The sequence below is a fragment of the Kwoniella mangroviensis genome (genome assembly GCF_000507465.2).
Source record: "Kwoniella mangroviensis CBS 8507 chromosome 1 map unlocalized Ctg01, whole genome shotgun sequence".
Classification (NCBI taxonomy): Eukaryota; Fungi; Basidiomycota; class Tremellomycetes; order Tremellales; family Cryptococcaceae; genus Kwoniella; species Kwoniella mangrovensis.
This window is the reverse complement of record NW_027062533.1, coordinates 4831596-4855747: the sequence shown is the minus strand read 5'-3', so window position 1 is coordinate 4855747 and position 24152 is coordinate 4831596. Positions and strand designations below refer to the sequence as shown.

Sequence of the window (24152 nt, the reverse complement as noted above, 5' to 3'; positions counted from 1 at the left end):
TGAAATGTGATAAAGTCATGGATGACCCCGATACGATGGGCCTTAAAGAGGATATATGAACTTTTTGTTCTGTCGATCTGTTAGATCAAGATCCCAGTCGTTGATTTGTACGACTCCATTGAGAGTCTCCATATTAATCTTCGCTGCATCCTCCTCGAAGTCCCCTTTCTCTTCAAGAATCGCTTGTCGACGTTTATTCTCCCTTTGGAGGTAAAGTCGTATGATAACGCACATGGTCGGTGATATTATCCAGAAGGCCGTCATGAAAGACCATGGCAAGGTATAATATGGCCTGTACTTCGCCTTCCAAAATCTGGCGATGTATACTACATCAGCGAGGTTCGGCCTGGGTCACCAGTATAATGACTCACTCAGGAGCGATCATATTAGCCACCGCAGCCGCTACGACACAAGTGGACATGGTGATCATTTTTTTGGTATATCCCGTAGTGGCAAGCCCTGCCCACGAAAGGGCCAAGAGATAAGAAGGCTTGAAGGTGGAGATTTGGGTTCCTACGACTAGCGCGATCTTGTTGTCCCGTGGTGCAGCAAGCTGTAAAGGTATTTATGACAGGGTCAGCCAAAGCACAACGGAAGTAGCCCATTCGACTTGCCTCGATGATACCGCCGATGATGCAAGGGATATAAGAGATGGCACAGGAATATCCCATGCCCAGATTGGTCCAGAATAACAGTCCCGCTGTGCCAATCACCAACAGGGAGCCCCAAATCGGTTTTGCGATATTGAACAGGGCACTTTCGGCAGGGGTGAACCCAAAACCAACGATGAGAAGGGGGATCTGTTGGGAAGTGTTATTGGGGAGCTCGTTGAAGAACATATGAAATCTAAAAGCGACTGTCAGCGGCCCATCCAGCTGCCAGCCAAATGACGAAAACTCACATAAACAGCCAGGTTTTGATATCCGTAAAGCATTCTTTCACTTGATTCCAACTGAAAGAAGAATTTCTCACTCCAGAATGCGTCTTTCTGATCATAGCAATGGTGTGAACCTTTTCCTCGATGGTGAGCCATTTGGCGTCAACAGGTGAGTTGGGAAGCTGCCACAAGTATCAGTCAATGGACGAAATCCTGCCCTTCAAAGTCAAACTTACCCAGTACAGAAGGGGAAGAAAGACTAAAAAGGTGAGGATTACACAGACAAAATGGAGCCACTTCCAAGAAGACAGGCCGCCAGGTAACGTTCCGGCGTTGTCATCGAGGATAAGCTTGTATGCGATCATGGTCAATAACACATTGGCTAATGATCCTGATGCCCACCACAGCATCTGAATCCAAGGGCTTCGTTTGTAGTCGAAGAAAGCTTGGTGCAATATCGCTGTGGACGGAACAATTTGTGATTCGGTCTGTGGCCGAATATCAGCTTGATGCCCAAGCGAAGAGAAGACAGGAAGACTACTCACCATACCAAGTAAGAAACGCAAAGCCATAAGCTGTTGACCAGTTTTTGCCGCAGGGTGTACCCCCAAAATGAGAGCCCACAAGGCCAAAGATCCGGTGATAAAGTATTTGTGACCAATTCGTTGAGACAAATACGATCCTGGCCAAAGAGCAATCAGATAACCGGCATAGAAGACTACGAATAAATCGTTGTATTGATTCTTTGTCATGTCGATATCATCGAAGATACCCATGGTACTGGCAGAAGACAGGGTGGATTTGTCCAAATGGATGAGGAAAGCGATCCACCAAGTCTGAACCATAAGGCGCCAGAAATTCTTCTTGGTGAGTCGCTTCTCCTCTTCGGGAGTAAGCTCTCCAACGGTATCCTTGTACTTGTTGTAAAAAGCAGAAGTATCATCGGCGACGTTCTCGTGAACCACTTGGATATTGTTCGGCGATTCGTTGTTCAACAAAGTCGAAGGATGCTGTGCCACATCGAGGTCCTTGTACGAGCTGTCGTCTTGGTCCAAGCGACCGTCGGCCTTCGACAATTTCTCGACGTTCGACATACTGAGAGGATCGCGTATGCAAGTCCCTTTGGGATGTGACTTGACGTTTCATGGAAAGAACAAGTCGAAAGGCGAGCTCGAAGCTGCCTTTTATATCTTTTAGAGGCAAATTTTCTCGAAAAATTCTGATTTTGTGGACAGCAATGAGCCTTCCTTGACCTTTAAGGTCCTCTCGCTGTCATCAAGATGAATATGGTACTACATCAAGAATCCTGACTTGCTCCACAGCGCACATGTCGAGAATACAGGTAAGCGAGGACGGCTGAAGTTACAGTGGAAGAAGTTTGATGCCACTCCGTTAGGTTCACGGGAAAATACGAAATAAATAGCCACCTTCTTCTTCACGATGTCTTGGCATTCTTTTTTTACCGAAAAAAAATTACTTGGAAGGAACTCAAACAAGCGTAGGCTTCCATGGTATTTGGAGAGCCCTGATCTGGCCGGGTAAGCAACATCGAAAACGACTGCTCACATTGGAAGAAAATCCGACATGAATGAGGATTTAACGGTACTTTCTGTCGTTCTTCTTTAATCGGGCGGTTTACATACCTATTTGATCGAAACTGACGATCAAACGCCAAGCAAAGTATGCATCTTGATATCCTGTGGTAGCGTCAGGGTAAAAGAGCGTCCATACTGGTAAAGCCTATTTTGCGGGCGCCATCCGCATCGCGGTTTTATGTGCTTTGCGGAAATCGCCCGCGCGGATCTGGCAGACCAATATAGCATAATCTTGGTATGATGAATGCGGTCCATAATTTGTTAGAATTGAGTGGTCTTCAGCATTCTCGGATTTTTACCACAGTCGGCCATCTCTCGCCAGTTCCGATTCCATGAGTGCTAACAAACGGACTATGCGCCGCGATAAGCTGATATGATTGGGAGCAGTAACGATTTGGCTGGATTCTATATATACAAAGAGCGCGTCGAACTCCTTTCATCATTCACAATTCAATTGACTCCACTCGATATCCATCTTGATCATGCCTGGCAAAGTAAATGTGACCGGCGGTGAGTACAGTAAGAGAGCACGTCGCGTTCCAGCGTTGATTTTTCGCAGCCGGAATCTTCGGTCTATCGTTGGCCGTTTCCTTGCGTCAAAGAGGTGAGTCAGTCTGTTATGGATTGTATCGAAGAAGTCTGAGCCCTGGAGTGCTTTTCTTCAGGCTATGACGTCGTTGTATTCGATAAGAATGATTACGGACTTGATGAATACCGCGATTTCGAAGTCCAAGCTGCTTCAGTCGATCAAAACAAGATTGTGAGTCGATCAAGTGCAGAAGAACATCGATGAGACTTCCGCTCATTGTTGATGCATGTTCTTGTAGTTCCGAGCGTCATACGGCAAGAAAATTCATTACCAGCGTCTGGCCATGGAAGCTAGGGAGGAGTGGGAGAAGCTCGGACATGATCTCTTCGTGCCATCCGGTATGCTAAGAGTGCAGCCAACCGAAGAGTTAGGAGCGTTGGAGCTTGAAACAATCGCGGGTATGGAGAAAGACGGTCTCAGAGAGAAAATCTTCGTGAAGGGAGATAAGCAAGATGAAGAACGGGCTCAACAGCGGGGCTGGCATGGAAAACTCCTATCATTCCCTATCCCAGATGATTCGTCCAAGGAGTTTGCACAGGTGCTTGATATGACCGCAGGTTTCACGAGATCTAGCGCGGCATGTCACTACTTTTATAAACAGGCTCGCGACATGGGAGTGGAGTTTGTATTTGGAGGAGAGAAAGGAGCTTTCGATTCTTTGATCAAGGCTCAAGTAGGGGACAACAGTTGCAAAATCATTGGTCTTAGAACCAAAGATGGGATTGAACATTTAGCGGACAAGACTGTGATTGCCGGTGAGTTATTCGGGTCTTGGTGCGTCAGAACATCCTTCTGATCGGCGGCCTTTCTTTGTAGCCGGTTCTTTCAGTCATTCCCTTGTGCCCGAGTTAGCATATCACATCGAGTCATCCGCCGGTAGTGTTGCTAGGTTCAAGATAGATCCTAGCCAAACCGAATTATGGGACAAGTATTCGCCAGAGAAGTTCCCAGTCATTACGTGGAAGAAAGCGAAGCGAGATGCCGCCGGGAAAGATGTTGGCAGCGTCTACGTGTTCCCGCGCACCGAGGAAGGAATCATTAAAATTGGCTACCGAGGAGTGAAAGTAGGTGGTGATAACAACCGAGGTCAAACAGTATGGCTGCTGATATGGAGAGCATCCTTAGTATACTCACTTCCGTTCTGCACCAGCCGAAGTTGCGTTCTCTCAGGATGGACAATGGTCTACACCGGCTGGACCTGAACTCAAGCCCCCCCCAGTGGCTCTGGATGCCATTCGAGAATTTGTTTCGATCTTCCTTCCCGAATTCAAGGACGTTCCGTACTACTCTACTAAGTTCTGCTGGTACACAGATTCTCTTGACAATGAGTTTGTGGTGAGTGCTATTGTAGTCTTGTAAGCATTTACTGCTGCTGACCTGCCCGTTAGATTGACTATGTACCATTGTATGCCGATCATTCCTTGTTCGTGTGCACCGGGGGTAGTGGTCATGGTGCCAAATTCCTGCCAGTTCTGGGAGAGGTATGTGTTTGTGCTGAACATTTACAATGTCTGCTGATTGCCAATCTGTAGCATGCTGCGGATATCTTCGAAAACAAGGATAACGCGAAGACACCATTGAGGGGCTTCTGGAGATGGCGTGCGGATGCGCCTCGAAAGAACGGTCTAGAGGAAGGACCTGAGGGACCAAGAAACATCGCGAAGGGTTCTGTATCATTGTAATGCTTCTGAAATGCATCTACGGCTGGTAAGAGGCATATCTTCATCTTACGCCAAGTGACAATGTAAAACAGTCTTGAATGATCGATGATAAAGCTGGGCGACGCTGCCACCGATTATGGGAGACGCTGATTCTTTTCAGTTAATGCGTCTCAAAGGCAAATTGAAATGGTGTGACCGATGCCACTATTGCTGCCCGAAGTATGTTGAAAGCTGCTTGGCGCAAAAGTGTAATGGCTTGCAGGTCAAACAGCTGGGTTGCATCATCACTCTTCTTTGTATGAGATATGAACCTCTCGGTTTATCATCGAGCATTCTGGCCATACCCGTCGAGACAGCAATGATGGCACACTGAGGCCTGGAACACAGCTGGGCTTATGATTATGAGCATGAGGCTCCCCATGACCAGGGACTTTCATAGAAAAAGCAAGACACGCATGTCATTTTACGAACGCAGTACAAACCTTGACTCACTAAGGTGATCATCATTGTAAGGTCGGAGCAAATCTACATCACCATGCATTGACAATCACCAAATCATATTAGCAGTGATGGTGAAAGTGCAACAGCATACAACTAGATACGTAACCACATTGGGGCAATGACTTGCTGCACATCAGGAAGTCGAGCGACTTGTTTGATATCAAGACCATCGGTTCCCACTCTCTCGAAGATCACAATCCCTCCACCATGTCTCCCAGCGACACAGATCCAATGATTATCTGGATCGACTGCCATACCTCTGAGATGCTTGCCGACGCCGCTCTCATGTCGAATCAAAGAAACTTCCCCATCATCCTCGAGTCGGTAAAGAGCTATAGCATCGCCTTCATCAAGACCTAGGTCACGATTCGTGGCAAGCAGCAAATGGGGCCCACCAGGAGTCGTAGAAGGTAGAATGTTGATAGCTGCTGCGATGGGTTTGGCTCCATCCCCGATTTTGGCAGGGACTATAGAAACTCTGGCCAACGGACTGGCGGGTTTGGCTACCAAGTGAATGACGATGGTCGAAGATATCTCACAGAGAGTGTACAAGTACTTGCCTGAACACTGGTCAGAATGCCACCTCTATGAAAAGTCCGAGAAATATGGAAGGACTTACCGTTCGGGTGCAAGGCAGAGTGTCTTGGCCCGTCACCGGGAAGAAAACCTTCGAAGGGAGTAGAAGGGACCCATTCGTTTTGATTATATTTCAGTCGGAGGACTTGATTGTAACCAAGATCTGGGACATATACCTCACCGTCCAATCTGGGTCCGTTCAGAATTTGGTGAGCGTGGGGCGCACCCTGTCGACTGTGCTCGAGTGTATACTGAAGCAGGGGTGGGAGGTAGTGCTTGACTTCTGCGCTTTCTGAGAAAGAGCCGGAGGAGGACAAGGGAAGGTAGCCCGTGGTTCCACTCCGGTACTGAACATCACTGAGCTGAGCATCAGACAGCAACTCAGACGAAAAGAGCTACTCACGTGCGCAATGACCAAGGCGGATCCATTGGGCAACACCGTCATGTGAGTAGGAGCCTCACCACCGGTCACCACCTGGCTGATGACTTCCAGTTCGCCCGTTGACTTATTCACAATTCTATTGCAGAAGACCTTGCCTTCTGTGTGGCCGTTCGAGTAGACGATGTCAGAATGCGTACTAGTTGAGGATCAGCTGATTCAGGTATGGTGGGCGAAGTAGCAGAGGAACAGGTGCCTTACGGGTGTTGAGTGAGCCAAGTGGGCTTCATGGACGATTTGTTAGTGTGTCCAGCGTGCAGAGTCTTGGCCACCGGATCGAATATGGCCGAATGGATGAATTGATCAAAAGTACCCAAGAGCAGCAGTTTTGGGCGTTGTTCTTCCGGCTGCATGTTAACCATTATGCTAATGCTAATGCTTGAATTTTGTGGTATTGTTGGTGAAGGAGGGGACGATCGCAAAAAATAGAGTGGACAGAAAGATAAAAGATTGTCCACGAAACGTCTCTCGACTTATGGGTCGAGGTTAGGTGATTCGGAGATGTAGAATGTGCTTGTCGATCGATAGTATCATATCTTCGTCGGCCGCACAGATTCCGCCTGCGGTAAAAATCCGCCTCCTGCCAAATTCTACTCGGACCCTATTCCGGTTGTGCTGATGCTTGGAGGAAAAGATTATCTTCAAATATGTCAGATCAAGATACCGGGTACCGTTTCCGTGATTGGGTCGGCTGATAAGGAATTTCAAGTTCAACTGAGCGGATAGCATGCACCCGCGGGAAAAATCCGCGTGTGTTTCCTCCTTTCGAAATTCCCTGGTTACTATCACAACGCATCGTCTTTGACTCTTATCTATCTTTGTCTTGCATTGGGCAGCTGATAAGGACGAGATTCGTCCGCCTGAATAGCACTGACTGACTGATACATATAGCCTCCCCTGTATGGCATCAATCTGGCTCCCAAACTTTTTCATTGAGCGAACACAGTCCTTCAACAGTCGCTTACAATCTCGCACATCATGACGAACCACAACGAAAACGATGAACCCCGCACTGGTGCGGTTCAGCTCGACCCTCAGGGCCACGATGGACATGTCAAGTCCGCTGAAGAGAAGCGCTTCCTGCGTAAACTCGATCTCTGCCTTCTAACCTTCACCTGCATTTCGTAAGTCATGACGGGCGCAAATCATCTGGTAGATACTGAACGATGCTTTCGGGTCCCATAGCCAAGTTATCAAGTACCTCGATCAACAGAACATTAACTTTGCTTACACTTCGGGCATGAAAGAATCGGCAAGTCTATAGGTCTCCCACAGACAACTACAATGCTAATATTCGTTGCAGCTGAACCTCTACGGTAACCAGCTCAACTACTTCACAACCTACTTCAACGTCGGATGTCAGTTTCTGGAGACCCAATCAATGCCCGAATCCAGCTGATATCTGCACTGTGTAGACTGTGTTTTCCTTATTCCATCGCAAGTAATGATCACTCGCTTCAGACCCGCCATCTGGCTATCGTGTCTTGAGATTGTTTGGGGTGCCCTGACTTTGGGTTTGGCTGGTGTGAAGAATTATAAGCAAGTTTACGTCATTCGAACTTTCATCGGCGTTGCCGAGTCTTCCGCCTATCCTGGTGCTGTCGCTTTGCTCAGTAAGCCTGACCTGCCTAGACTTTAGCGCTGTTAGTGCTGATAAACAGTAGTGACCTGGTACACTCCCCTTGAGATGGCTAAGCGTATTGGTTTCTACCACTCTTGTCAACCCATCGGTTCTATGATTGCTGGTGGTCTTCAAGCTGCCATCTATAGGTCCCTCAACGGCAGTCACGGTCTCGAAGGATGGAGATGGACTTTTTTGATCAATGGTGAGCTCGTCCCGAGGCGAAAGGACACTTTGTTAAGACGCTAACTGGGTAACAGGTATCATGACCGTTGTCATTGCCGCTTTTGGCTTCTTCATGATTCCCGACTTCCCCGATCGTCCCAAGTGAGTACTCAATCCGAAGCTGGGGAGTTGATGCTGAGACAATTTTGCAATTGCTAAAATTGTTTCTATCAGCAAACTCGCTTTCTGGTTCACTGCCCATGACAAGCGTATCGCCGAGGATAGATTGACCAGATGGAGACGAGAAGCTCCAGACGCTATCAACTTCCGAACTGCCAAAAAGGCCGCAACCAGCATCATCACTCCCGCTCTCATGTGGCTATACACTGCATCTCTGATCGCTGTCGCTGCTGTCAGTTGTGAGTAGCGCTTCACTTTTATCGATCCCGCAAATGTATACGTGTATCTAACGAGTCTGTTGCATCCTAGACTTCAACTTATTTTTGAAATCGCTGAAACATGCCGATGGCACTGCTGTTTGGTCCACTGAAGCTATCAGTGCTGTACCCATGATTGGATACACTATTCAGAGTGAATTGTCTCCCAGAAGCCAATCAAGCTGAGGTATCTATCGCTGACTGTGCCTGTTTTCTCGCTTTCTTTCAGTCTTATCCACCTGGTTCTTCGCTTTCTGCTCTGATTACTTCCGAACTCGATGGCTTTGTCTGCTTACCATCGCTTGCATCGGCATTCCGTCCGCTGCGATCCTCACTACGTGGAACACTTCCACCGCTGCCAAATACTATGCCTGTAGGTCTTGAAATCCTCTAAATCTGTGCATGTACAGTATCTGACGGTCTTCCATCATAGTCTTCGCTCTATATGCTACCAACACTGGTGCTCCGATCATTTGGTCGTGGATGAGTGACATGCTTCCCACCGAGCCAGAGCAAAGGACTTTAACTATCGGTGTCTGTATCTCATTTTACTACGCAATCAGTAAGTGGTAGTCTCATAACCGAAGAATAGACTATGTGCTGAAGGTGCAACAGACGCTTGGTCGAATCCCTTGATCTACCCTGCGAAGGAAGCTCCTCATTACAAACACGGATGGGCTGTCTCTCTCGGTCTCTACTGTTCCGTAGTCTGCGTCATTTGCGCGCTTCGAGCATACGATGTCAAGGTTATTCGGTGAGATGCCTCTTTCCAAGTTGACACGATGAGCTATCCATTCTTACTAAACTCATTAGACCTCGGAACTATCGCGCTCGTTTGGCATTGGAGCAACAATATCTCGACGAGCTCAACACTGCTCAACTCGCCGCCAACGATGAGGAACAAGGTGCAATTCCCGACAACAAACACAAAAATTTTCCAACTCAAGTGTCTGTACTAGAGCGTGTAGTCACCAAGTGAATGTCATCCAAGTCGTCTTTCAATGCAGAGGCGAAGGTCAGGGACGGGTTCGCCTTTGCTATTTTGCGTAAAAATTTTAACGGTGTGACCAGCGGAGGGTGATTGATTGGATGCTAAGGAAATGTGATATGGGCTGTACACTCTGAATACCTCTCTTGTAAACTTTCACTAAGTCATGCAACGTCATTGAAATTGTCGTCAGAGCCTCTTACCTCATGCACGACCTGACTCGAGTAGCCAACTTGGATGGCTCGTCTCCGTGACTGGTGTTCTTATCACTAGACCTGCAGATTCATCAACATGATTTGCAATAACGGCTAATTGTTGCACCGTTCACACACTTGAGATGCTTACGATGGTTAGTATGAGGGTAGCATATCAGAGCTTCTGTGTCACCATCCACATGACTCCAGAATGATAGATCGATATCCGTTGAAGTGCTGCTACGATACGGAATGTGGAATGCCGCTTTCAGGGAAATCACAAATATCCCTGTCGGGTAATCATCGTTTGCCCATCCTTCTCCCCACACCAGGATCTCCATTTGCAACAATGCTGACTCCTGTCACCCTTATCTCTCTCTGCTCAGTTTGCTTTTCATCGTCTTCTTTTGCCTGTCTGCCCATTTCATTTACTCTCCTTACAAAAGCCGCTATCACTCTCTGTCCTAATCAGCTCCTCGACTGTCTATTTCTTCTCTAGATTGGCAATTTCTTCCGCAACCCAGACCATCCGGTTCTCGTCTCTTTAACATACCTCCCTCTTGCCTCTTCATATCGATCGCACTGTCCTCACCTCGCCACTTGGCGCAATTTCACGCCAGGATGTCATCCGTCTCTCCGAACTCAAGATCACCTCCTGGCGATGATCATCCTGCACATCTTCGTGCATGTAAAAGATGCGCTGCGAGAAAGAGAAAGGTATGTTCCGAAGAGAGTGTGAGCAAGCTTCAGTCTCTCGCTTATTCCCTGCTGCTTAGTGTGATCGACGGCAACCTCGATGTACAGAATGTGAGCGAGCTAATGTCGCATGCGAGGTGGACGCGAGATACTATGACAGACGTCTGGTTGCGTGAGTACGAGGACCTCCTGATTGGATGGAGCGTGAACTTACTGATTTTCCCTTGCCCAGTCAAATTAATGAACTTAGACAGTCTACCGTCAAACTTGAAAATCAGGTAAAACCGTTACAAGATCGGGTCAAATGGCTTGAGAGCCTCTTGCAGCAAAGCAATACATCTTTGAAGGATATTGAGTCCATGCCTACAGGTCAGCTCATTACCGTACCCCAAGTGGTGACGAACAATCCACTCCCATCTTCGCCCATCAGTCTCCACGAGATCGTCATCGACAGCCTTCCCAAATCAACGAATTCTCCTCCTTGCCCCTCGAATCATCCCCACTTGCCCTCTTATGAGACCGCTATCACGCTAGCCCACAGATACTTGAACTATCATTGTCAAACTCATCACGTCATCGATCAGGAGGAAATTGAGGATGATATAAATAAAGTGTACGGAGAGAACGGTCTAATCGCTGAGGAACTATCAGCGAGTCGATTCAGAGTGTTCTCGGTCATGTACTTAGAGATGATGATGGGAGACGAGAACGATCTGGTCGTCCAGACATGTCGACAGCTGGCCGTCAATGAGGTCAGGCATGTGATCCGGGGGCAGGATCTGGTAAGTCCCCTTTTACCTCAGCAATCAAGAAACAAGTCTGATCTGATCTTTGTAGGTCGCAGTACAGTCTCTTGTCTTCCTGTGTAGGTTTGCCATACGTGAACCCGGTGGTATCGGTCTGTGGCAGCTTGCAGGGATGGCTGCCAGAACTGCGTTGGCCCTTCGATTGCATCGTCGGGACGACATCTACAAGCAAGGTTTCTTGGATCCCAACGAAATCGATTGGAGGCAGAACGAGAAGAGGAAGAATATCTTTTGGGCAGTGTACAATCTGGACAGGCTCGCAACCTTTGTTCTGAATCAGCCGCCCTCCATCCGGGATTCCGACGTGGATGTCGATGTGAGTAAAGTTGTGCTTCATTATCATGAACTGGAAGCATCTGACAATTGAGCCCACCTTCAGTTACCTTCAGTGTCATCCCTCTACGGAAATGGGTTGCCAGTCTCGGGGACCTCGATACGGAACCACAGCCTGAGGTTGCGCATGCTGTACGGAAATATCCAGGAGTCTCTTTATGGTGTATCAGTGAAAGATAGTCGGCCGCTGGAAGAACGGCAGCGGTTGGTTTCTGAATTTGTCGAGCAGGTTGAAGCATGGTATAATTCGAGTCCTCTCAAGGCTGCCTTCATTCCAATCTCTGATGCGACAATCAATCGACAGGTAAGTCCCGGCTTTATCTGCGTCCCTCATCTTCAGAGATCTGATAATATCATCGCACAGCTACTCGATGATATCAGTTATCAACAAATGATACTCGCCTTGCACCGACCGTCCTCACTCATACCTGAGATACCCTCAGAGTACGTTGACAAGTTGCTGAACGCCTCGACAAAGTGCATCGCACTCTATCAGCACTATTTTGCGCGAAAGGAAATTCCAATGACGTGGATTCATCTCTTCCAAATCTACACCTCCTCTGCCACATTGGTCAAATGCTTCAGTGAATTCCGCAAGCGAAGCGGTCATCAAGCTGCGTCTCTGTCAGATTTCGAGAACAGAATCGGTCAATGTCGAGACTTATTGGCTCAATTCGGGACTAAATGGCCGGAATCGCAATTGTACCAAGTCATGTTTGGCAACTTGATCGACCTTTACAATTCAGAATCTGAACTGGCTACGCACAGAATCTACTCTCCCCCTGTCACATCGTCGAACAACGTAACAACGAACGCGATCGATCCAGTCTTCCACGAAATTCTCGGGGGGTTCTGCGGGGAGGGAACCCAGCTGGGAACATGCTCGTCCTTTCCTACTTCGCTCCTCGAACCCTCCTCCCCTGCGTCATTCCTGAAGACTTTGGGTGTCGACTGCTCTACTTGGTAAAATCGAATGATACCTCTCTGATTGATTTATCTGTAAAGCACAAAACCACCGGGAGTCATACTCTGTCTAGAATTTGTACAAGACCTGCGAGGTCCAGTTGTGTAGCATGTTGTATACATGACGCCTGTTGACTGGCAATGTAGCTTTCATATATTTTTATACCCTTACCTACATCCTTGGTCCCCGAGGCAAGAACTAGGCGAAGAGCAAAGAGCTGTGATCTTCGATCCGATGAAACTTACATTGGGATGGTGAGATTTTGGACCCGGAATTCTCATCAAAATAACGTTTATGAGTAAATGTTCTGAACTTTGAACAGGATTTCCGATCAGCAAAAGACTACAGAACAGAGTACGTGAATAGGAATCGCCAAGCTCAGATATATGGTCAAAACGAAGCGTATCGTTGATCCCGTACTGTGAGTGGTCACACGCACCAAAATGGATGCTTTTTGGGTCATTCGATGCAGGCAGCTCTCAGGATGCTGCCATCGATCGATGCGTATGTTGTGGAAATATATCTCGGCAAAAATATACTCCAAAAATAAAGATGCTCCTCAGCATCGTCGTTGTGAAAATGAAATACTCAGAGCGGGACCAGACTTTGCATGCGACGTGGGAACTGGAGTCAGATCTGCATGAACGGGGTCTCGGTCTGACTCGAGGGTCTCATCTATGGATATTGAGAATTGACTCTTCCCTCGTGGTGAGTTGAGTCATATCTTGTAATCATGCAAGTCCACGGTCTGCTACCAAAGGCTTTTCACACATCAATTCGGAATTGATGATGACCAAGCCTGACCGAGTAATACTCATGAGGGGTTAAGTGGTTTTAGAGATTCTGTAAGTGCCAAATCCTACATGTGTTTGTTTAGGAGAATCGCTGAAAGATGTGCAGACCGTTGGGCAAGCTTTTCATTGCTCGAGGATAGGTATCCTTTCAGACTATTTACCCTTAGTTCTGTTCACATATGCAAACTCATTATGCTTTTTCACGGTCAGCCAGCAGAGAAGAACGGTTGAATACTGACGTCAGCCAGCGGATCTGACTATCTTTTGAGCAACGTATGTAACCATGGAAATGAACGAAGCAAAGCTCATGTACCATGGCACTCAGCGGTGGTCGTCTAAATACAACTTTACGACCAGCCCAAAGGATGTCACTCCGACTTGATTCAAGCGAAGCTCCTTATACTTTCAAACCTTCAACTAGATAAACTCTATTTTCGGAGAAACAGACCAACTTCCCTCCCGGTATGAAGCAGAAGTTGGCACAGCCAAGTCCCAGGTTGCTATCTGCAGCTCTCAGTACTCTGTGAAGAAGAATGACTTCAGCTAGATGCTGATCACGGCCACACTTTAGACTCACATTCTTCCTATCAGTGTACCGTACGAATCTGTTTTGAAATAAGGTAAGCTGATGATCTTCCACACAGCTCAACTAAGATACCATTCCATACGTGTATGCCATCTCTGCATCCGGCGTAAACATTCCTTATCACGTCACATTTGACTAGACTTTTTGTTAGCACACGAACAGCAAGTCATTTAACGAAACTTACTCCCATCGGGTACTCCCGTATCTGCAAAAGGCAAGACTCGTCTATTCTGCTGGCTGGGTCCTCCAGCAGATTATACGTCTCCTAGCCAGACGACGTCGAACGCGTATCTAATTCAGGGAATTGATTCAGCGGTTAGAAGGTCGAGGCCTAAGAAGATGCTATATGTGACTGATGACTGACATGGTACTCTGCAGATGGGGGTCCAGTTTAATCGTCCCGTGAATATGACTTGTATCCGTGATATAGCATATTGAGCCATCGGGACTGAAAGCTATTCCGTTTGGATGGTCAAAACGGTCGGCCACAACTTTGATGCGACCTGTGTGAGGGTCCAAAGCGTGTACTTGTGAAGGTAGCTGAGGAGCTGGTCTGAATGATTGCTCAAATCCATATGTAGAGAACCAGATGGTGGAACCTTTGGGGAGTTCTTGACGAGACTCGATGTCATCGCTACTTTGGACAAACTCTGCATGTCGCCCATGTGGAGGTGGGAGGACGATCACATCGTTTAGTGCGTTGAATTGACGTCCATAGAAGTTGTTGATCAGATTCTGTGCCCTGTGGGGATTTTCAGGGTCGACGAGAATCAGCTTCGAGGATTGCTCAATATCTCCACCTTGATCGCAGAACAGGACAAATCTGACGTAAGGGCAAGCACCGTTGCCCGCTCGGACTTGAGATATGTGAAGTTTTCGCACCCCCCCCCGGTACTGACGTTGACTGCACTGATATCTACGCGCATCCTTGCAAGACCTTCTGTTTGTGATGTCAACCCTTGCGAGAACAAGTTGGACGTGAACCAGACCTCGTTCAATGGTTGGACCCACACTCCGGCTTCGTGAGCGAAGCTGTTACCAGTCTCATCTTTGACTAGGCAGCGGACCTTGGACCAGAGGACAACAACGATAAAAGCTTGCATCGTGGGCGACGAAGCTTTTCGCGGACGATGGAGCATTCTTGTCCTTTGACGAGAGAGATGAAAGGAATGATATAGAGAGGGCATTACGGTGGAAGGGCGTGGACAAGCACAGGTGCTCCAGTGGATCAATCGTCTGCCTGAAGTCAGCACAAGCGGGCGGGGACTGGACATGCGTTTGGCTCATCAAGCAGCTTGCGGAATCCTCCTGATTTTGGGTTTTCATCGTGATTTGTGGATGATGTGACTATTATGGAAAGTTGTCTTGTCAACAGAGTTTTCTCTTGAGCCCCACAGATGACTGTTCTGGGGACAGAAGTACGAATATGACTTGGCCACAAATCAGGACAAACGCAGTGGTCCTATAAACTACACCAGAACATCTTCCGAACGTCCCGTTGATCTATTTCAAGATTAATCTCGTTTAGGATGCTCCCCACCGCCAGCCGACCCCAACCGCCGATGATTTTGATTTCTTCGATCGCAGCGAGATCTGCCACACTAATTCCTGAGATGCAAACGTAAGGAGATCTACTTCCAGACATACGACTTCCATTTTACGGCTTTGGCAATCCCTGCGATCTCAAACCCCGGTTAAATAGGAGCGTAATTATAGAACACCAGAATCAAGAAAGAAGAGAAGCCTACTAAACGATGATTGACGCCTCTCTATTTTCGGTGGAAGTCGCGTTCCACTGTCGAATGACTGTTTGTTGAATTTTGCGCATGATGCTGCTAACACTAGGAATTCCGGCTGGTCATCGGATTGCCAAACGCCTACTGGATCCGCTGCCTCCTCGTTGAAGTCTACCTCATGCCCTAGGAAGGTTTCAATATATATATACTTTCTCCATATGGGGCCATCTGGGGTCCACGTCGGTGATCATCAATTGCTAACACATTCGCTAGTCCACTTATAACATGGCAGGAACATTACTCTATCTAGTCACGCTTCTTACAGCGCTTGGCTTCATGCTCATCGGCTTTGACAATGGTGTTATGGGTCAGTACAATAGATTACATTTTCGATTCAATCGCGTTGCTGACCAGCGTTTCTTCAACCAGGTGGTATCATCAACGAAGCACCCTTTCAAACCACTTTCTATCACCCATCATCCTCGCTTCTCGGTACCATCGTTGCGATTTACGATATCGGATGTTGTTTAGGTTCCATCATTACCGCTTTTGTCGGAGAAAAACTTGGTCGAAAACGATCAATCATGATTGGTGCGATTGTCATGCTAGGTGGAGCCGGTTTCCAAGCGTGTGTCAGCTCTGCGGATGCAATGATAGGGGCCAGAGTTGTTTCGGGTCTGGGAATGGTGCAGGTGACTCGTCGCAGTGTTATGTTATTGATGTAAGCCGACTCGTCTCCTGCTGTATATCGCCCTGAATCGTTGAAGACAGGGCTGACTGGCTGCAAAAGTATGTCACCAGGTCATTGGCACAAGCGGCAGTCTACCTGATCCGTATTCAGCTTCTACCTCCAGATCCTGAGCTACCTTCTTCGGTCGACCGTTGTCTGAGAGGTCGTGCCGTATTGACCCACTATTCGCACCACTATAGACCTGCTTGAGCGAATGGATCACAGCGAGACAAAGAACTCCACCTATCTGGCAAAGGTTTGCAGAGACTTATGTACCGTTGCAGGATTATCAAGGTAAGACTGCGGCGAGTAAAATTAAATCTGCGTCTTGTGACAAATAGTACGGTTCCAGAAGCTCCTATCAATCGCGAAGGCGATCCAGCTGTCGTCTCTTCATTGACATATCCAGCAGTGGACTTGCAAGGCCTGTTGTTGCTCTAGAATGTAGACCGCGGTGGAGATTGGGACTTGGCCTACATGCTTGGTCTTGCTGGTTCGACCTGGGCACCTTCCCGAGCTGCGAGTCTGAAGAACGGCCAGTCATCGTTCTTACCAGGATGAGCCATGAATTTAACGGTCTCTCATACAGGTCCTGTATGCATCGTATATTGAAATCATCACCTACAAGGCCTTGGAAAGATTGATTCATCAAGTATAGCTGGAGTGTTATTATATCGTGTCAGCTTTGTTTGTTTTGAGGCAGAAAACGGGTGTTCTGCGATTCATAACAAAGCTGCAGGCAATCAAGCTTGGAACTGCTAGGGCAGAGCACGGTTGATCGTATTGTCTAAGTGTCTGAGTGTCTATGGGTCTATGTGTCTACCATCGTTGTCTGAGCCTGACTTTAGAGCGATTCACGAGAATAAAAGGCATATACATATATCTGCATGCATGCTGTCGAACCAAGTCTTTGAGTACACATATATCATATACATCCCGCCCCCACTCACACGAATATATACGCATCAACCCACGAGTCACGTGACATCACATGATACGCACAACGTGCAACATGCTGTCATCTAATGGATCTATCTCAAGCGACATCTGCCTTCGGTCCTCGATCATACAGCCATATCTCTGAATCATAGCATCATAGCATCACGGTCAACATGGCAGAGGCAACGCCAGAACTCCAGTCGTCTGGCGCGTCTGACGAAGTAACAGAAATTGCTTTGACGGACCTCAGTCAGGTGCTCGTCGAATTGGGAGATCATCCCGACAATGTCCCATTGATACGTAGACAGATACAACTCATGTTCCGTCTTAGCATGACGGCTGAGATCCTCGATGCCTATGACAGGCTTTCCTCCCTGGTTATGCTTGACGAAGGTGAGTTTGTTGCGTTTTACCAAGTTTGCTGATCTCTGCACAGCGACATGGCTATCGTATTTCGATCTCAAAATACCTTCCTGTCAGCAACCGCTATCCTTAGATGCATTCGTGGAGATCTTGGAAAAATACGATCAGGCCGAACAGGATTATATCTGTGAGTGCTGGGACCGTCAGATCACCCATGCTAATGTGCGGTAGCCGCTGCTGTCTTGACTCGTCACATACAATTTGTACTATCCTGCTTTCATGCCGGAGGACCGGAAGACGTTGCCAACAGCACAACGACCATGGTCGATTCAGATGTCACCGAGTTCCTCAGTGAGGATACCACTAGAAACATGATTAAGGCATTGTACCAGAGAGGGGAAGGGCTCTTGGATCAAAGCGAAGAAATATGGCAAATATGGTTACAATGGGAATTAGGGTTGTTGCAAAACGCATCGATCAAGTAAGCGCATCCGCTCGGACACGATAACATTATCTCGATTCGATGTGCTGATTCCTATGCGACTCTCAGGCAGACGCAAATGGAGGTAATACACACCATGTTCGCGGATCGTGTGAAGATACCTCATACCAGTAAGTTTCGCACTCGGACGGAAATAAGCTGAGATGAGGTAGATATCGATCAAACCACGAGTGCCTATTCCAACTTTTGCTCTCAGTATTGTCCAGAGGAGTATGAGGTCCGAATGGTAGAATCAACCGAAAGTAGTCGAGCCGCCAAGATGAAGCTGAGTGAGAAGCGATATGGCAAGACAAGAAGTGATTTTGAGGAGCAACTGGTGAGTTCGTATACAGCAGACGCATAGCTGACCTCTCACAGGCACATACCACCGAGTTGAATGCCCAGATAGCAGTCCTGCTGGAGTACGCTTCCTGGGAATCTGACCCACGGGCAAGGAACAATGCTCGTGGGAAAGGACCCCAGCCCGATCATGAGCTCACTCAAAGTGTTTATGAGCGAGCGGTATCACGATACTCTCTCGCTAGCGGGCAGTCCCAAGCGGCACTAGATGCTGCTGAAGAATCGCTGAGGCACTATAGGCATCAGTGTAAAGGGCAAGGAAGGAAGAAGCGAGATGAGGAAGGTTCCGACGAGATGGCTGCCATATATCAGCAGATCCAGGTTGCTGGCCAGGCTATTAGGGCTTACAAAGATGCCGAAGCCGCAATCTGGGCCAAATACGGAGGATGGGCGGTGAGTTCTAGGGAGGAGAAACACAGCTGACAGATAGGCTGAAACACTTCCCAAAGACTCGGCTGGTCGACTTTGGATACGGGCCACCAGGGCCTGTCCCCAAAATGGTGACACTTGGATCAACGCACTACTGAGCGAGGTAAGTTTTGGCACGAGAGACAAGAGCTGATAATACAGGAAAAAAACGGTTCGGACTCTGCTGCCATTGAGTGTATATTCGAGAAATCTCTTGCTCTTGGCCTATTGACTGTGCCTGAAGGTCGAACCTCGGATCTGGTAACTGTATTCGTTGGTAAAGCAGCCTACGAAAATCGACTGGCATCACCAGAAGATATCGAATGTGAGTTAGACAAGCTGAGCGACCCCGCTGATATGCCTGTCTTAGCCTCATCACATCCTGTTCTATCAACGGTACTTAGAGGAATGGACCTGGTCACTCAAGGTGAGAAGAATATGCGAGGTACTCTACTGACCTGTTAGTCAACAAGAGCGGTGATACAACCCTCAAGCTGGAGAAATTTTTACTGTCCTGGGTACGTGATCAAGCATGGGTTTCGTCATACTGCTAACCATAAATACAGGCCGAACACCGCGCTCCTGCATATATCGAACAAGCTTTAGCGGTAATAGAAAAGCCGAGTAAAGCCCGATCCTCTTCGTATCAAATGGTTCTACTACATACCGATATCCTAAGGTAAGCGCTTAATGTCGTTGATCAAGCTGATCAAGTAGTCGACGTGGGCAGCTCGACCTCGCTCGTTCAAGCTTTTTCAAAGCCATCCAACGCTCAGATCTCGATTGGCCGGAGGCAGTATACGATGCTCTGATACAGTTCGAACATGTGCATGGGACACTGGACTCCCTACTTGATGCGAGAACAAAGATAGAGAGAGAACAAGAAAAGTTGTCGAAGCGTAGGGAGAAGGCTGCATTGGAAACCCAACAATATATCATGTCGACCGATGACGCCGTGGCAACTGTCCAACCAATCTTGCAATCTACCGTGGCAGTAGAAGCCACGAATGCAGCTGATACCGCTAAAGAGCCTGAAGGGCATCAAAAACGGTATGCGCCCTTTCGAAGAGATGTTATACCAATTACATAATGCGCTGATGCCGGTGACTTTGTTCAAACAGTGATCGCGAACACACCACCATCCTACTGAGTGGATTACCAAAAGGGACTACGCGTGATCGCATCAATTCCCTTTTCTCGGACGTGAGTCGTAGCAGCTCCAACTTCTCTGGACCATGAAGCTGATTTAAATAGTGCGGAGATATCCGAGAAACAACAATTCTTACGGACGATGAGAGCATGTTCGATGCTGCTCTGGTGGAGTTCACAGATGTGGAGGCGGTACCCCATGCACTACAGAAGGACCGCAGAAAGATTGATGATGCGGTGATCTCGGTTTCCATGTTATGGCGTTCAACCCTGTTTGTCACGAACTTCGCTCCCGAAATGGATGATGCGGCATTGCGACAACTATTTGGTCAGGTGAGTTGCATCCGCAAATTGTCACATGCTGATTAAGCAGTATGGACGCATCTTACAAACCCGTTGGCCAAGTCGGAAATACGCAAGCAATAGAAGGTTCTGCTATATAACCATGGAAACTCCTGTATGTCTCCGTCTACGGTGTCGCCCGTTTATGATTGAAGTTGACTCTTTCCTGATGAAGGCTGCGGCGCAAGAGGCTCTCCTGTTACATGGGTACAAGGCCTCTCCGGAAGGTTTTGGTATGAATGTACTCATTTCGGATCCTTCAGCCAAAACGCAACGCAGTGATGCCAGTAACTCCACATTATTTGTGGGTGGGCTCAACGACAAAACTACTGAGTCCGATGTTAGAGGTTTGCTGAAAGATGTAAGATTGCCTATTGCGTTGCTTCGAGTGTGATTACTTATGCGAGTTTTAGTGCGGTACGATTCGACATCTCAAGCTTGGATGGGATTCGGTCAAGAAGGTCTGTAGGGGTTTCGCTTTTGTGGAAATGGCTTCAGAAGTGAGTCATTCATTGCTGGAAGATCTCGAGCTAAGTCAATCAGGCCGAAGCAAATGCATGTTTGTCACTCGATGGTACCCCTTATCAGAGGAAGATCCTGAAGGTGCAAATCAGCGACCCCAACTATGCCAATAAAAAGGCCAAAGATCGGTGAGTACTCAGCTTCCATCGACGACATCGCTGATTGTATCACAGTAAACCGGATCAAGCTGCAGAAAGAAGGGATAGGTTGGTAACCCTGTCGGGTCTACCTGACAAGACACAAGAAGGTTTACTTCAACAATGGCTCGAAAAGATAGTTCCAGTCAGAAGGTTGGAGTTGTTCGCGAAAACTCAAGAAGCTGTAGCGGAGCTCGAGTCGTCTCAAGTGAGTGCAAGCTCGGATCTTTCCCCCACGTTGAGTGAGACTAATAGGATTCAAACTCCAGGACGTTGGGAAACTCCTACTTCGCTCAGAACCGCTTCTCTTCGAGGGCAAGGAGGTTCACTTCTCCACCCAAAGAAATCGATCCACTGGCGTCTCTACAGTCCCCGCGGCTGTCCCAACCTCATCCACCTCTTTCGCACCTCGAGCAACTCGGAAGGCCAAGGTCATTGCAAAATCTCGTCCGACTGCAGTAGCTGCCGCCGCTTCGACTGTAGCTGCTGCGAAAGATGGATCCGGAGTAGCCGCCCAAGGACAAAGTGACTTCAGGGCACTCGTCGCTGCCAAAAACAAACAGAGGGAAGACAATTTGGCTAACGCCAAACAAAATATCGGCGGTGAGAAGAGGAAGTCAGAACATGATGACAATGATGACGCAAAGAGAACCCGTACATAATCAATAAAAGTAACAACAATTCATGCAATTGTGTACATTTGTATAGTCGGGACGTTCATGCTACAGATCTATGAAACTAACGGATGACACTAACCCATTCCAAACAACCTTCGCCACCATCTCTTGAATCGAAACCATTTGCTTCCCTGCCATCCGGGTCTTCTCGTATCACCTCCAACCCACATTCTCCCTGTTCCACATCTTACTACCCCTTCCTCATCTTCAACCTCAACTTTGGGTACACGGATAACCTTGGGCTGGGTGTCATCAATGTTACCTACAGCTATGGCCTCCCACCTTGCTTCCTCCATTGCCTTTACCCCATGTCCCGGTCTGACAAAGGGGAATCGAACGTCACCTTTCGCGCCGATAAATCGAGGGAAGAGGCTTTGTAGATGTTCCGATTCTTGATCAGATATGTGAGCAGGGAATATCCATAATCTAAAGCGAGGTTTGTTGAGATCAGCTTCCTCGGCAGCGATGTCATCTTCAGTTGGTTCGTCCTCATCATCTTCTTCGAGGGGTTGTACAGCAGCTTGAGAGAAACTGCCGAAACCACCATCGCTAGTATCACTCATTGCTCGGCGACCAAGGAGATGCACACGGTCTTCCGATATACGGGGTGGTACTGGAGGTCGATTGTGACCATTTGCAGAGTACTCAACCGCTAGATCCTGCACAAGCAAAGGGGATTCGGGATTGGGAGAAGGGACCATGTCATCCGATGAACCCCGCTGCAAAGGATTGGGTATGGTTTGTGCATTGAGAGTCGCTGAAGTAGAGGCATGTCTGCGGGATGGAGGTGGGGGAGGCGCAGGCCCACGTCCATGGGGTCGAGCATCGGTGAACGGATCTGAGATAGCTCTTGATCGAGAATCCGATGTACGGGAGCGGGAACGGTCCGGCGGAGAAGCAGCCAGTTCTTCTTGACTATCATATCCTACATGTGCTTTATGAGGTGAAGGTCGAGGTGGGGGTCTCGACCTAGTTTCGGAATATGACCTAGGTAAAGTTCTTATTCGACGGAGTTTAGGAGGAGATGTAAGTGGTTGATCTTCGAAGCCAAGGACACCTTTTATAAAAGTTACGACTTCATGCATGAATTCGTTGCCTCTGTACTTTGGTCAGCTTGATTAAACACTTTCCTGGACGGACTCACCCTGACTCCAGAAACACAGCATCATCTATCTCCCAGACCACCCTTGATGAGCCTGCCCCACCTCGACCAACATCTCCTCGGCTCTGAGCACGTAAAGCACCCCAGAGCCCCCTAAAGAACGGCTCAACTCCTCCTGTCTTACTTGTACACCAAGTAGAAATGAATTTCTTGGCTTTCTCACTCCTTTCCGATCTAGCTCGAGGACTGACGAGGTCTTGACGGGATAGCGGAGATAATGACGCAGATGATACGGTACTGGATATGAGCGCGTGGAATGACGATATCCGCAGACGTAGATGATGAAGATGCGCGAGCGATCTGAGTGATGACTGGAGTCTTGTGTAGGCAGCCCGGTGTGATGGTGGGAGCGAAGCTAGCGTAGACGATATGTATGAAGAGGATTCTTCAGGAGGTGTTGGAGAAAAGTAGAACAGACGACAGTGATGGGCGAACAGTTGCAAATCCTAAATGATTAGCTATCGTCACCATGAAGTGAACTCACATCTGGATTGGGACTCCTGACTCCCTCGACTCTGTGATAGCTGATCCCTTCTCTGCCGGAATACACACTTGCTAATGGTGGACTCTGGACTCCACTGTCTTTACGAGATCTCGAAGGTCCTTGTTCAGAGCCATGACGTACCACAGCGGGCGGTAGATTCGACTCATTTGATCCTCTACGCGACCACTGTCCTGTTCGAGAGTGAGCTCTCGATCCAGGTGTGACAGGAGGAGAGCGGACGCGGGCTGGGACATCACCGCTCAATGCAGCTAGACCACCGGGGCGAGCACGATTCTGTGAGTGACTGGGCGATTCAATGGAGGTCGGGAGGTTGTATGAGAAGCCGGGCTTGACGGGAGAATGACCAGCTGATCTGATAGATGATCCAGAAGGCGCAGTGCTGTGAGTGTTGACGCGAAGAGGAGGCGGACGTCTTGACCGAGAAGGAGGAGGTGAAGGGGGATAATTTGCGTGAAGATCAAAGGTTGACCGAGACATCACAGGCAGCACAGAGCTCGCAGCGCAGATCTATCTCCTGATGATGCCGATACCGATGCCGATGAGGATGAAATCTTATGCAGCTGTAGCTTACAGTGATGACGAATTGTTATGTGATTGTTTGATTGATGATAGATGTGTTCTGGTCACCACACCGAAACAATGATTAATTCTTTTCATTCAACCATTCAACGCGTGTTTTTAGATTTTATGTGGGTTGTCAATCACCCAAGTCCCTCATCATCATCATCTTTCCCCATACATCCAACGACGCTTACAGAGAATCATGCAAAGGAGACCATGCAAGAGGACCATGCACGAACATTTGTCCAAACGCAATTT

General features: G+C 48.0%; 10 protein-coding genes across 10 annotated transcripts; 6 read left to right on the top strand and 4 right to left on the bottom strand.

The window, feature by feature from the left end:
- Nucleotides 1-42: 42 nt before the first annotated feature.
- I203_101812 (uncharacterized protein) lies at nt 43-1971 on the bottom strand (the record flags this gene model as incomplete). Its single annotated transcript, XM_065516960.1, has 6 exons — nt 43-313; nt 372-553; nt 615-846; nt 902-1059; nt 1114-1365; nt 1423-1971. 6 exons carry the CDS (start codon nt 1969-1971, stop codon nt 43-45), a joined length of 1644 nt encoding a protein of 547 aa, XP_065373778.1.
- Nucleotides 1972-2954: 983 nt separating this feature from the next.
- Nucleotides 2955-4743, top strand: I203_101811 (uncharacterized protein; the record flags this gene model as incomplete). The annotated part of the gene is made up of 8 exons (XM_019150626.1): nt 2955-2982; nt 3032-3076; nt 3138-3232; nt 3300-3816; nt 3878-4125; nt 4187-4396; nt 4450-4542; nt 4594-4743. 8 exons carry the CDS (start codon nt 2955-2957, stop codon nt 4741-4743), a joined length of 1386 nt encoding a protein of 461 aa, XP_019000219.1.
- A 573-nt stretch (nt 4744-5316) lies between these two features.
- I203_101810 (uncharacterized protein) lies at nt 5317-6600 on the bottom strand (the record flags this gene model as incomplete). The annotated part of the gene is made up of 4 exons (XM_019150625.1): nt 5317-5783; nt 5843-6146; nt 6203-6377; nt 6440-6600. 4 exons carry the CDS (start codon nt 6598-6600, stop codon nt 5317-5319), a joined length of 1107 nt encoding a protein of 368 aa, XP_019000218.1.
- Nucleotides 6601-7216: 616 nt separating this feature from the next.
- On the top strand, nt 7217-9440 carry I203_101809 (uncharacterized protein; the record flags this gene model as incomplete). The annotated part of the gene is made up of 12 exons (XM_065516959.1): nt 7217-7362; nt 7424-7490; nt 7542-7596; nt 7654-7851; nt 7903-8064; nt 8120-8186; nt 8259-8443; nt 8514-8615; nt 8691-8834; nt 8895-9023; nt 9077-9215; nt 9275-9440. The coding sequence occupies 12 exons, from the start codon at nt 7217-7219 to the stop codon at nt 9438-9440; spliced, it is 1560 nt and encodes a 519-aa protein (XP_065373777.1).
- A 1258-nt stretch (nt 9441-10698) lies between these two features.
- Nucleotides 10699-12445, top strand: I203_101808 (uncharacterized protein; the record flags this gene model as incomplete). The annotated part of the gene is made up of 4 exons (XM_019150623.1): nt 10699-11121; nt 11177-11461; nt 11525-11782; nt 11843-12445. The coding sequence occupies 4 exons, from the start codon at nt 10699-10701 to the stop codon at nt 12443-12445; spliced, it is 1569 nt and encodes a 522-aa protein (XP_019000216.1).
- Nucleotides 12446-13633: 1188 nt separating this feature from the next.
- Nucleotides 13634-14961, bottom strand: I203_101807 (uncharacterized protein; the record flags this gene model as incomplete). Its single annotated transcript, XM_019150622.2, has 7 exons — nt 13634-13757; nt 13814-13841; nt 13895-13957; nt 14007-14059; nt 14108-14113; nt 14187-14645; nt 14705-14961. The coding sequence occupies 7 exons, from the start codon at nt 14959-14961 to the stop codon at nt 13634-13636; spliced, it is 990 nt and encodes a 329-aa protein (XP_019000215.2).
- Nucleotides 14962-15843: 882 nt separating this feature from the next.
- I203_101806 (uncharacterized protein) lies at nt 15844-16498 on the top strand (the record flags this gene model as incomplete). The annotated part of the gene is made up of 3 exons (XM_019150621.1): nt 15844-15925; nt 15988-16279; nt 16360-16498. 3 exons carry the CDS (start codon nt 15844-15846, stop codon nt 16496-16498), a joined length of 513 nt encoding a protein of 170 aa, XP_019000214.1.
- A 902-nt stretch (nt 16499-17400) lies between these two features.
- I203_101805 (uncharacterized protein) lies at nt 17401-20357 on the top strand (the record flags this gene model as incomplete). Its single annotated transcript, XM_065516958.1, has 14 exons — nt 17401-17620; nt 17664-17777; nt 17822-18071; nt 18141-18202; nt 18245-18408; nt 18450-18828; nt 18881-18963; nt 19035-19164; nt 19210-19256; nt 19313-19357; nt 19406-19518; nt 19590-19889; nt 19961-20042; nt 20094-20357. The coding sequence occupies 14 exons, from the start codon at nt 17401-17403 to the stop codon at nt 20355-20357; spliced, it is 2253 nt and encodes a 750-aa protein (XP_065373776.1).
- Nucleotides 20358-20433: 76 nt separating this feature from the next.
- Nucleotides 20434-21651, top strand: I203_101804 (uncharacterized protein; the record flags this gene model as incomplete). The annotated part of the gene is made up of 6 exons (XM_065516957.1): nt 20434-20445; nt 20506-20691; nt 20744-20830; nt 20874-20980; nt 21026-21197; nt 21259-21651. The coding sequence occupies 6 exons, from the start codon at nt 20434-20436 to the stop codon at nt 21649-21651; spliced, it is 957 nt and encodes a 318-aa protein (XP_065373775.1).
- An 89-nt stretch (nt 21652-21740) lies between these two features.
- On the bottom strand, nt 21741-23810 carry I203_101803 (uncharacterized protein; the record flags this gene model as incomplete). The annotated part of the gene is made up of 3 exons (XM_065516956.1): nt 21741-22764; nt 22811-23139; nt 23313-23810. The coding sequence occupies 3 exons, from the start codon at nt 23808-23810 to the stop codon at nt 21741-21743; spliced, it is 1851 nt and encodes a 616-aa protein (XP_065373774.1).
- Between the last annotated feature and the right edge of the window lie 342 nt (nt 23811-24152).